This window comes from Moschus berezovskii, chromosome 4, assembly GCF_049115385.1.
Source record: "Moschus berezovskii isolate FMDL1 chromosome 4, NW_MosBer_1.0, whole genome shotgun sequence".
Lineage (NCBI taxonomy): Eukaryota > Metazoa > Chordata > Mammalia > Artiodactyla > Moschidae > Moschus > Moschus berezovskii.
Genome location: NC_142463.1, coordinates 63,286,447 through 63,298,004, shown reverse-complemented (window position 1 = coordinate 63,298,004; position 11,558 = coordinate 63,286,447). Strand labels below are relative to the sequence as shown.

Genomic DNA, 11,558 nt, shown 5'->3' with positions numbered 1-11,558 from the left:
GAAACCAAGTGCCTCATCCGAGGGTCACTGCTGATAATGCAAAGGAAAAGGCAAATGTGCAAAAAGGAAAAGGCATTGTGGACACAGATTTAGTTATCCTCTGTGAGAGACTGGGCATGGGGGCCTGAGGAGAGAGGCAGGGATGACTCACGTTATGAGTTCTATTCTGGATGCACTGATGTTGTATGGGTAGGGTGGGTTCAGTACAAAGAGACAGTGAGAGACAAGATTTAAGGATTCTCAGCACAGGTGGGAGAGTACACTATGTTATCAAAGGGAGAGTGTGCAATAGGGAAAACACAGCTGAAGTTAGAGCTTGAGGTAAATTCCTGATGAGAGGGCAGCAAGGTGAAATGGAGCCAGGAAAAAGATCAGAGGAGGGAAACTAAACAGGGATCAGGAAAATCTCAGAATCCAAGATGGGAGCTCCAAGAAGACGGGCTTAGTCAATAGTGTTTAATTTGATAGTCAAAGAGGCTGAGGCCTGAGAAAAATGTTATCATCAGCTGCATTTATTCAGACTTGCCTGGAATAACTTGGATATGTATTGAATTCAATGTTATCCACACAGGTCATGAATTTTCCATCAGCAGCTGCTAATAGTTGCTAACATTTACTGAGTGCTGACTACATACCAGGCACTAAGCTGTGTGCACTAAACCATATCATTCCATTCTCACAATAACTCCCAAGGTGTTGAAGTGTTAATCCTCCTTCAAGGGTGAGTAAACTGAGGGTCAGAGAGATTAAGTAGCTTGCCCAAGGTCTCACAGATGGTAGCTAATGCTGATTGTGAGCTGCTGATAGGCAGTTCTTACAGCTTACTTGTATTAGCTCATTTTATCTTCATAACACTCTAGGAGGTAGTCACTGCTATTATTTACTCCCCTTAGTTTCATCTCTCTCCTTTCAAACACATGGCGGGGGGGTGGGGGAAGGCACAGACAGATCTGCTCAAATAATAAATTGTGGCTTTTGAATTTAAACCCAGCCTCCAAAATCCACATCCTGTTGCTTATAAGAATATAAAGACAGCACCTCAAAAAGCTCTGAAAAATTACCCCAAAGAGGCAGGGGGGAAAGGTCAGTATATATGTGATTTTGGTGAAAAGAGAATATATGAAATTAAGCACATATTTTTCCAGAAGGTTTCTACTAGTCCCATGAAGCTTTTGGTATCATGGGGATTCGTCATCACCATGAAGGACTTTAGTGCTTTTCTTGATAAGAGGAGATACAACAATTGGCTCATAAAATCGGCTCCTGAAAATATCTCTCTGAAGATCACTATTTATTAAAAGAATACTAGAAAAAATTTACCATGAAAAAAATGGATAGAAAGGACAAAGTGAATAGGATTCACAGAGTTGCTTTCAAAGAAAATTCAAGAGAATCTCTAGATAAACTAAAAGGTTTAGGCAAGTTAGTTGCTTTGAAATCAGCATTGTGTTATACTTAATATAAATTCAGAATTATAATTTTAAAAAAGAATTCCCATTCACAATAGCAAGAGAAGTTTTAAGAAATATAGAGAGAATTTTTTTTTAAGAAAGGGGATTCAGACTGATTGCAAAAATTAAAAAACCTTACTGAAAAGTTACTATTTAGAAGAGCACTGACTTTTATGTGACCTGCCTCTTGAGAAACCTGTATGCAGGTCAGGAAGCAACAGTTAGAACTGTACATGGAACAACAGACTGGTTCCAAATAGGAAAAGGTGTACGTCAAGGTTGTATATTGTCACCTTGCTTATTTAACTTATATGCAGAGTACATCATCAGGAAGGCTGGGCTAGAAGAAGCACAAGCTGGAATCAAGATTGCTGGGAGAAATATCAACAACCTCAGATATGCAGATGACACTACCCTTATGGCAGAAAGTGAAGAGGAACTCAAAAGCCTCTTGATGAAAGTGAAAGAGAAGAGTGAAAAGGTTGGCTTGAAGCTCAACATTCAGAAAACAAAGATCATGGCATCTGGTCCCATCACTTCATGGGAAATAGATGGGAAAACAGTGGAAACAGTGTCAGACTTTATTTTTGGGGGCTCCAAAATCACTGCCGATGCTGATTGCAGCCATGAAATTAAAAGACGCTTGCTCCTTGGAAGGAAAGTTATAACTAACCTTGATAGTATACTAAAAAGCAGAGATATTACTTTGCCAACCAAGGTCCGTCTAGTCAAGGCAATGGTTTTTCCCGTGGTCATGTATGGATGTGAGAGTTGGACTGTGAAGAAAGCTGATCACTGAAGAATCGATGCTTTTGAACTGTGGTGTTGGAGAAGACTCTTGAGAGTCCCTTATACTGCAAGGAGATCCAACCAGTCCATTCTAAAGGAGATCAATCCTGGGTGTTCATTGGAGGGACTGATGCTAAAGCTGAAACTGCAATACTTTGGCCACCTCATGCGACGAGTTGACTCACTGGAAAAGACTCTGATGCTGGGAAAGGTTGGGGGCGGGAGGAGAGGGGGACGACGGAGAATGAGATGGCTGGATGGCATCACCGACTCAATGGACATGAATTTGAGTGAACTCTGGGAGTTGGTGATGGACAGGGAGGCCTGGCGTGCTGTGATTCATGGGGTCGCGGAGAGTCGGACACGACTGAGCGACTGAACTGAACTGAACTGAACATGGCAGGCCTGTGGCCACTAGATGGCAACAGAGTACCAGACACAAACTGAAGGCGTACTCAGGAAAATGATGGTAGAACAGCACGCACCCGTGATTCTTAGTCAGTGAACCCATCGTAACAAGCAAAATGTGATAGAGAAGCCTATGAGTGTGTTCTAGTCAACAGGTCCAAATCTGGCCAGAGTAGGTGGAGAGATGGCAGTGTGTGCAAGGAAGATCTCAAAATACCATAATTAGATCTCCAACTCCTGAAAGGTGACTGGCGACAGGAGGCAGGAAGGACATGGTCGTGCCTTCAGAGGTAAGAGGCATATGTTAGAAAGATCCAGGGGATCACCAAGTGAAACTTAAGTCTTTTTCTGATTTGTGGTACCGTTGACATATCAACTTAATACAGGTAAGAGGACATGGCCAACTATAGTCTCAGATGAGAATTAAAAACATATGTCCATACCTCTTTTCTGAGCTGATTTAGTCAAATATCCCTTTTTCTAAGAAATCTCCAAGGGCCATAAGAAGTATATGTTAGAAAGATCCAGGGGATCAAGTGAAATACTTAACTTGGTGATCCCTTGGATCTATCTAACACATGCCTCTTATCTCTAAAGGCATTACTATGGCCATGTTCTGCCTCCTGTCGCCGGTCAGCTAGCAGGAGTTGGCTATCTAACTATGGTATTTGAGAATCAAACATGACTGAGTGACTTTGCCCTTCCCTGGTGGTTCAGTTGGTAAAGAGTCTGCCTACAATGCAGGAGACATGGCTTTGATTCCTGGGTCAGGAAGATCCCCTGGAAAAGGAAATGGCAACCCATTCCAGTATTCTTGCCTGGAAAATCCCATGGATAGAAGAGCCTGGTGGGCTACAGTTCATGGGATCATGAATCAGACACAACTTAGTGACTAAACCAAAAAGAACTCAACAAAATGACTTTGTCTGGAAAGAGAACATTCATTTGATGACGCTCCTGTTTGATGGCATTTGGGGCATGCTTCAAGTTTTATTTTATATAGGCCCTTCCTTAAGCAGATACAGATATGTATTTGTCATTTATTTTAGTGTGTGTCCCACCAGAATGTAAGCTCGTTGAAAGTAGGGACTTGTTTATGCACAGATATATCCTCAGACACTGGTACTTTGTAGGAATTTAATAAATGTTTTGAATAGACACAGATATGAAGATAATAACAATGGGAAAATTATCCTTTAAAAGTTAAAGGATGACAGTATTTCTAAATAATGCTCTTACCACATTGAGCTTTATGTGCCCATTCCCTATTGTTAGCTGTGCCTACACTAAAACGAAATATGATGTTCTCTAAGGAAAAAAAGGTTTCTGTCTCCTGAGATGGTAACATATTTAGGAAATTTTCAGAAAGAGATGGGGTAAGAGTCTAACGTAAAGAAATGAAGGATCAATAGAAATTATACTCACTTGAAGAACATTAAAGTTACAATTCATCTGTTTTTTTTTAAATAAGTAGTCATATCTCATAACGCATTTTAAAAAGCATTAGAAAGATCTTTTAGATACTTTAGAAAGACCTCTGCTTTGGGTCAAGAAGGAGCATAAATTAGCTTTATTAAAGTTAAAAGCTGCTTTTCAAAGGAAATGTTAGAAGAATAACACAACAATTTATTAGAGTATAAATCACAGGCTGGGAGAAAATATTTGCAAATTATGTATTTGATAAAGGACTAGTATGCAGATTATATTAGGAACTCATAAGGCTCAATAATAAGAAATCAAACAATACAACTAAAAAGTTGGCAAAAGTTTTGGACACTTTGCCAGAGAAGATATACAGGTGGTAAACAAATACATGAAAATATGGTCAACATCTTTAGCCATTAGATAAAGGCAAATAAGATATCAATAGCATATTTTAGTATTCTTGCCTGGAAAATTCCATGGGCAGAGGAACCTAATGGGCTACAGTCCGTGGGGTTGCAAAGAGTTGGACACACTGAGTGGCAGAGCACACACACACACCATATTTCAGAATGATTAAATTAAAAGGACCAATCACACCAACTGTTTGTGAGGACGTAGGAGAACAGCAAACTCTCATATACTGCCAGGGGGAAATGTAAAAGGGTACAAATACTTTGGAAAACACCGGTGGTTTGTTTAAAAGTTAAACATGCATCTGCCATATGATCTAATCAGTCCATTCCTAGATATTTACCCAAGACAAATGAAAGCATGTGTCCTTACAGAGACTTGTATATGAACATTCACAGAAGCTTTATTTATGTCCTAGCTGAAAACAAGCCAAATGCCCATCAACAGTGGAATGAATAAACATCTGTGGTATATCCAAGCAATGAAATACTACTCTGGAATAAAAAGGAATAAACTACTGATATGCACAACAACATGGATGAATCCCCAAATAATGAGCTGATCAAAAGAAGACAGACCTAAAATGTATAACTGTGTGATTGACATAAAACTCTAGAAAATGCAAACTCTTAGTGACATAAAGTGAATCAGTGGTGGCTTGGGAGTGGAGGTGGGAGAGGTCCTGGAGGAAGGGATTGCAAAGAGAGTCCCTACAGGAGTTAACTTTTGGAAGTGATGGATAAGCTCATTATCTTGATTACAATGATGGTTTCAGGGGTTTTTAATATGTCAGAATATATCAGATTGAACATTTTAACATGTGCATTTTACTGTATGTTGACTATACCTCAATAAAGTGGTTAAAAGGAAAAAAAGCCCACACTTTAAAGGCCATAATCGTACCCTTACTATAAACTGGATAAAAGCACTAATACCCTGATGATCATCTTTTTTCATTAGGTTAAAAAAATAAGACTAGGACATCGACAACTTTTTACAAGTTACAGTCTTGGTTTCCTTAATTTTACATTGATAATGATAACTCCCAGCTTGTAGGACTGTTTTGATTACTAGTGTCTATTTTACTCACCATTGAACTCCCAGAGCATAGCATAAAATAAATACTTCATAAATATCTGTTAAATGAATAAAAGCATGTGCAATATTAGCACATTACCTGACCCATGGCTGGAATTCAGTACATGGAAACCAATAATGGAATACAAAGAGGAGTTGGAGGAGGGAGCTCTCCTTACTCACCCTCTGGAATGAAGGAGGCCCGAATACATAAAACACATGCAATGTGTTAATATTGTTTTGAAAATGTCTCTAAAAATTCTGTGATTCCATTTTTTTCTTTTCAGCATGAGGTATCGGGTTGTTTCTATGAAAAATACACCTTCAAGGTGAATTTTGCCCAAGCTTGATATTAGTTATATGTTTGTCTTATGTGTCTTATTAATTAACATTGAACAGTTTATAAATGTAAATCTTTTTGATAGGGCAAATATTTGGAAAATACTTCAGATGCTAGTGATTCCAGTATACTTTCATTATGCGTTGCTCTCCAGGTGGGATATTAATGCAAACCTTTAAGCTTTGACAGTTTATAAGCACACCCTTCAATTACTTCCAAAAGAGTATACAGGTTGAGATATATTTAAAAATCAATTGTTCTTTCTCTGCTCAGTTTTATTATGGTGGTATATAAACACTAATTTTTTCTATTCTGATTGAGAATGGTGGTTTGTTTCTGAGTACTTCATAATTTAGTTTGCTAGACTTGAGATGCATTCCATTCTGTAGAATTATTCTTTGAGCACATACATATTCATTAAGTGATCTTCATTAAATGTTTTAGTATAATGAGCTTTCAAAAATATATGAATGTGCTCAATAACTATGAAACTGAACTGAACTGAGTTCTATCAAGGCTTTTGGTGTATTCAGGCAGTTTTAATGTGCTTGCTGTAGCTATCACAGCCATTGTAAAATTCCATACTGGAGGATTTGCTTTTCTGTATTTTTTTTTACAAATTAGACTATCCCAGCAAGTAGTACTTGAAACTACTAACTCTGGAACCTTATTAAATGCCTTTTTAATAAGCAAAGGCAGTTACCTTGTGCTTTGAAAAGGAGATTGTCTTCACTCAGGCTTAACTTGGTTGGGCAGTGGTCTAAAGTTGTTTCACCTTTAGACAGCTTTATCTTTTGAGAGAACATATAGGAATGATTATTACCATATATTCTTAAACTGTCCACGGCTGATTTATTCTTGCATTTCCCTCTGTCCCCACATGGCTATGTCCCTACTTCCCTCTTTTCCTCCCTTCTCCATTCTTCCTCAGATTTTGGTTGCTCTTCCCCACAGAAAGCACCTAAACCACAGTTTCTAAAACCGGGCTACTGAGGGGAGCTTGTCTGGGGGCTCCTTTCCAAATCCCAAAGTCGCATATGTTGTTAAATTTCTCAAACTGTTTTGTCTTCTGTTTCATAATATCTTATTGTTAGTTTTAATATAAAATAATGGCCTGTTTCCCTGTTCCCTAAATCTTTCAGTTGAAGAAAGTTCTAAACAGTTGTGCAGGGACCTTGCACCTCCCTGGAACTGTCAGTTCCCTTCAGGGAAATACAAGTCCTTGAGTTCCGGCAGTGGCCGGGGTCTGCTCCAGAATGGGCAACCGTCACACACAAGGTTTTCCCCTCATGGCTCCCTCCCCACTTTTCTCCGTTAGAAATCTTGTCCACATGCTATACAGCTAGTCTCAGGTGAACTTTGTTTACTTGTTCCTTTTAAAACTATGGATTGCAGCCATGAAATTAAAAGACGCTTACTCCTTGGAAGGAAAATTATGACCAACCTAGATAGCATATTAAAAAGCAGAGACATTACTTTGTCAACAAAGGTCTGTCTAGTCAAGGCTATGGTTTTTCCAGTGGTCATGTATAGATGTGAGAGTTGGACTGTGAAGAAAGCTGAGTGCTGAAGAATTGATGCTTTTGAACTGTGGTGTTGGAGAAGACACTTGAGAGTCCCTTGGACTGCAAGGAGATCCAACCAGTCCATCCTAAAGGAGACAAGTCCTGGGTGTTCATTGGAAGGACTGATGGTGAGGCTGAAACTCCAATACTTTGGCCACCTGATGCGAAGAGTTGACTCATTGGAAAAGACCCTGATGCTGGGAGGGATTGGGGGCAGGAGGAGAAGGGGACGACAGAGGATGAGATGGCTGGATGGCATCACCGACTCGATGCACATGAGTTTGGGTGAACTCCAGGAGTTGGTGATGGACAGGAAGGCCTGGCGTGCTGCGATTCATGGGGTTGCAAAGAGTTGGACACAACTGAGTGACTGAACTGAACTGAACAGCTCTATAAATCCTGCCCAGAAAATTTCTAATCCTAGTTACTTCATGAATATTCTCACCTCTGTGCTTTCCCTTCCAATGGGAACAAATGCATGATAATGTAATTTTAGTGATACTTGTAAATCAAAGGAAAATAAAAATATTAAATTTGGAAATAGACATTTCAAAGAAAAGGAGCCATCAATGTCAGAAGCTTCTTCATACTTCTCACATACATCTCATTCACAGCCCTACTTTTCTTATATTAAAATTACTTTTCTTCAAGCTCTGCCATTGAAGACAACTACAAATAATTCTTTCAGCTACCTTCAGTTTTATTTGGTCATAGGTATTGTGATACAATTCTACTATTGATGGGTAAAACATGTAGAATTTTGGCTATAAGACTGATAAAATTAGCTTTTCTGGGCTAACCTAAGAGCTTACTAATTTTTAAGCAACTGCTATGTAATAATGAATAATTGTTTTTAAAAAACATTGGTAAGTTGCTGCTTGCTTATACATGAACAAACATCCATCTTGAGTTCACGGTAACTGTGATTTCTGTCTTGACCTAGGCAGACATTATAATACCTCTCAAAGAAAGAATTTATTGGTTGAATGAATACATGAGTTGTAATGTCCTGTGTTAATCTGAGTTGCTCTACTTTTAAAGTATGTATATATGTATATCTATGCATACAAACTATATAGTGTATATAAGCAAATAAAATGGACTAAATCCCATGTTACTTACTTTTGAGAGAGGTTTCCAGCTGAGATCTAGATGCAAAAAAGTAGTTGGTATATCAAAAGGAATTTCAATACTTTCTTCTTTCTTTTTCTCTGCCTGTGGTTGAGGGGTTAAGGCTTTCTGTGGTCTGATATCCCAAAAGCATATTGTGCTTAAAAAAAGGTTTACAGTTTATTTTTTAACTAAGTACAAAGAAAAGGTATAACCTCAAGACTACCATTCTCACTGCTATACATTAACATTGTGATTATGGCTATATTTGATATCTCCAAAATTAAGATTTTAATGAAATGGGACTATTTTACATTTCATATTTTAGAGAATTATAAAGTTTATAGGATTATTTAATGATTTTGCTAGTATTGAGACTAATATTATCATACATGGCAGTTGAATTTGGCGACTGACAATCTTTTTTGTGATGCAATATTTTTTGAAAAAACTTAACAACTTTATTGAAATATAACTCATATGCCACAAAATTCACCCACTTAAAGTACACTTAAAGTGCTTCCCTGATGGCTCGGTGGTAAAGAATCTGACTACAATGCAAGAGATGTGGGTTTGATCCCTGGGTGGGGAAGATCCCCTGGAGAAGGGAATGGCAACCCATTCCAGTATTCTTATCTGGAGAATCCCGTGGACAGAGGAACCTGGTGGGTTATAGTCCATGGGGTCGCAAAGAGCTGGACACGACTGAGTAACTAATACTTTCACTTCACTTTCTTTCACTTAAAGTACAGAATTAAGTGGTTTTTAATGTATTCACTGAATTGTGCAAACCATTACCAAAATCAATTTTAGAAGACTTCATATCACCTCTCCTCCAAGAATTTGTGTACAGATTACCAGTCATTCCCCATTTCCTTCAGTCCCTCCCACCAGTCCTGAGCAACTACTAATCTACTTACTATCTCTACAAATTTGTCTATTTTGGACATTTCATATAAATGGAATCATACAATATGTGGTCTTTTGTGACTGGCTTCTTTCACTTAGCATGTTTTTGAAGGTCATTCATGTTGTAGTATATATCAGTACATCATCCCTTTTTATTGTCAAATAATATTCCATTGTGTGGACTATACTACACTTTATTTACCCGTTCATCATTTGATGGACTGATGAACGAATAAATAAAACTTCGTTACTTCCCCCTTTTGCTATTATGAATAATCCTGCTGTGAACATTTGTTGATAAGTTTTATGTGGGTGGAGGTTTTCATCTCTCTTGGATATATATTTAAGGACTTGAATTTCTGGGTTACATAGTAGCACCTATGTTTAATCTTTTGAGGAACTGTTAAGATTGTTTTCCAGAGCAACTGAATCATTTTTGAGAATTCCAGTTTCTCTACATCCTCACCAGATGGATTATTTCTTTTGTCTTGAAGATCCCAATTTCTCTACATTCTCAACAACACTTACTAGTTTTTGGTCTTTTTTATTTTGGCTATCTAGTGTGTGTGAAGTGGTATCTAATCAAAAGTGATTCTGTGGCATTGAAACACGTATGTTGTCATATGTGAAACGAATCACTAGTTCAGGGTCAATGCATGTTATAGGATGCTCGGGGCTGGCATGCGGGGATGACCCAGAGGGAGGATAAAGGGAGGAGGGAGGTGGGAGGGGTGTTCAGGAGGGGGAACTTATGTAAACCCAGGGCAAATTCATATCAATGTATGGCAAAACCAACCAATATAATATTGAAAAATAATTTGCCTCCAATAAAAAATAAATTAATTACCTAAAAAAAAAGTGATTCTGATTTGCATTTCCTTTGTTGGTGTAATATCTAGGAAATCATTACCTAATCCAAGGTCATAAACACTTATATTTATGTGTGTCCATGTTTTCTTCTAAGAGCTGTTTAGTTTTAACTCTTACATTTAGCTCTTTATTTCATTTTCAATTAATTTTTGTATGGAGTGTGAGCTAATTCTTCTGCAAGGCAATACCCATTTGTCCTAGCACCATTTGTTGAAACACTATTTTTCTCCACTAAATTGCCTTGGTACCCTTGTTGAAAATCAGTTGACCACAGATGTATGGGTTTATTTCTGGATTTATCTCTTCTCTGAATCTTGAACAGTGATACAATGGTTGGAACTGATTGATCCCTTCTAATGGAAGAGGCTGGCCATTCGTTCTGGCTATTCACTGTATACATAGTGAGCTATAGATACATGATGTATTTGCCTTCAATGTCTCATTTCCTTGATCCATAAGTATTTTTTCAGGGTTATTGATAATATAAAAAGAGTTAACCTGCTAAAGCATGTATTACAGTATTGGCATAAACTTCCAATAAATTAATTTTGTTCACTTAAGGTACCTATAGTCAATTTCTGTTGCTTGTAATCACAGAACCTTACCCAATACATGCTCACAGGATTAACTAATTCAATTTATTTATGCCTTCATCTGCCATTCCACAGCTGCTTCTGCTGCAATCAGTGCCTAAAGCTTAAGGTGTCGTGATTTCTATGGGGGTCAAAGCTATTTGGAATTGTAAAGTTTTGCTAGTATCTGGTTGTAGATAATACTATTCTCATTTATATGTCCTACTTCACTATGAATTTTCAGTTCTATAAATTGAGTGATACAAGTTTTAAAAATAAACATTCTTCAACATAGTTACTGAATTATTTTTAAAAACATTTGTAATAAATGTACAATAAAAAATGCAAGACTCTTCCACCTTCTAAAAGAATTAAATATTGTCATCTTCATAATTGTGAGATAAAATTGAATATAAACAAACATTGCAAAATTACAAATATGTGACTATGAAGAACCAGAACAATTATGGATAATGTTTATTTGATATTACCAGTCATGAAATCTAGTTCATTCTTCTTTTTACAATATATCCATATCCATAAGAAGATTTTTTTAAAACCAGCAACAATGTAAAATTCTGTCCTTTAATTAGGCTTAATTGCTGCAACAAAGATTATTTAAGGAACAGAA

The 11,558-nt window shown here is 37.4% G+C and overlaps 1 protein-coding gene across 2 annotated transcripts in view; it reads right to left on the bottom strand.

The window, feature by feature from the left end:
• The window catches only part of DNAI3 (dynein axonemal intermediate chain 3), an 85,178-nt gene that overhangs the window by 28,667 nt on the left and 44,953 nt on the right, over window positions 1-11,558 (bottom strand). Inside the window, exons 15-16 of one of the 2 annotated variants that reach the window (XM_055402182.2) lie at window positions 8,589-8,736; window positions 6,605-6,692 (exon numbers count right to left, since the gene is read on the bottom strand). In XM_055402182.2, the coding sequence (XP_055258157.2) occupies window positions 6,605-6,692; window positions 8,589-8,736 (236 nt within the window). The remainder of the gene's footprint in view (window positions 1-6,604; window positions 6,693-8,588; window positions 8,737-11,558) is intronic. The other variant, XM_055402185.2, reaches the window with a different exon arrangement.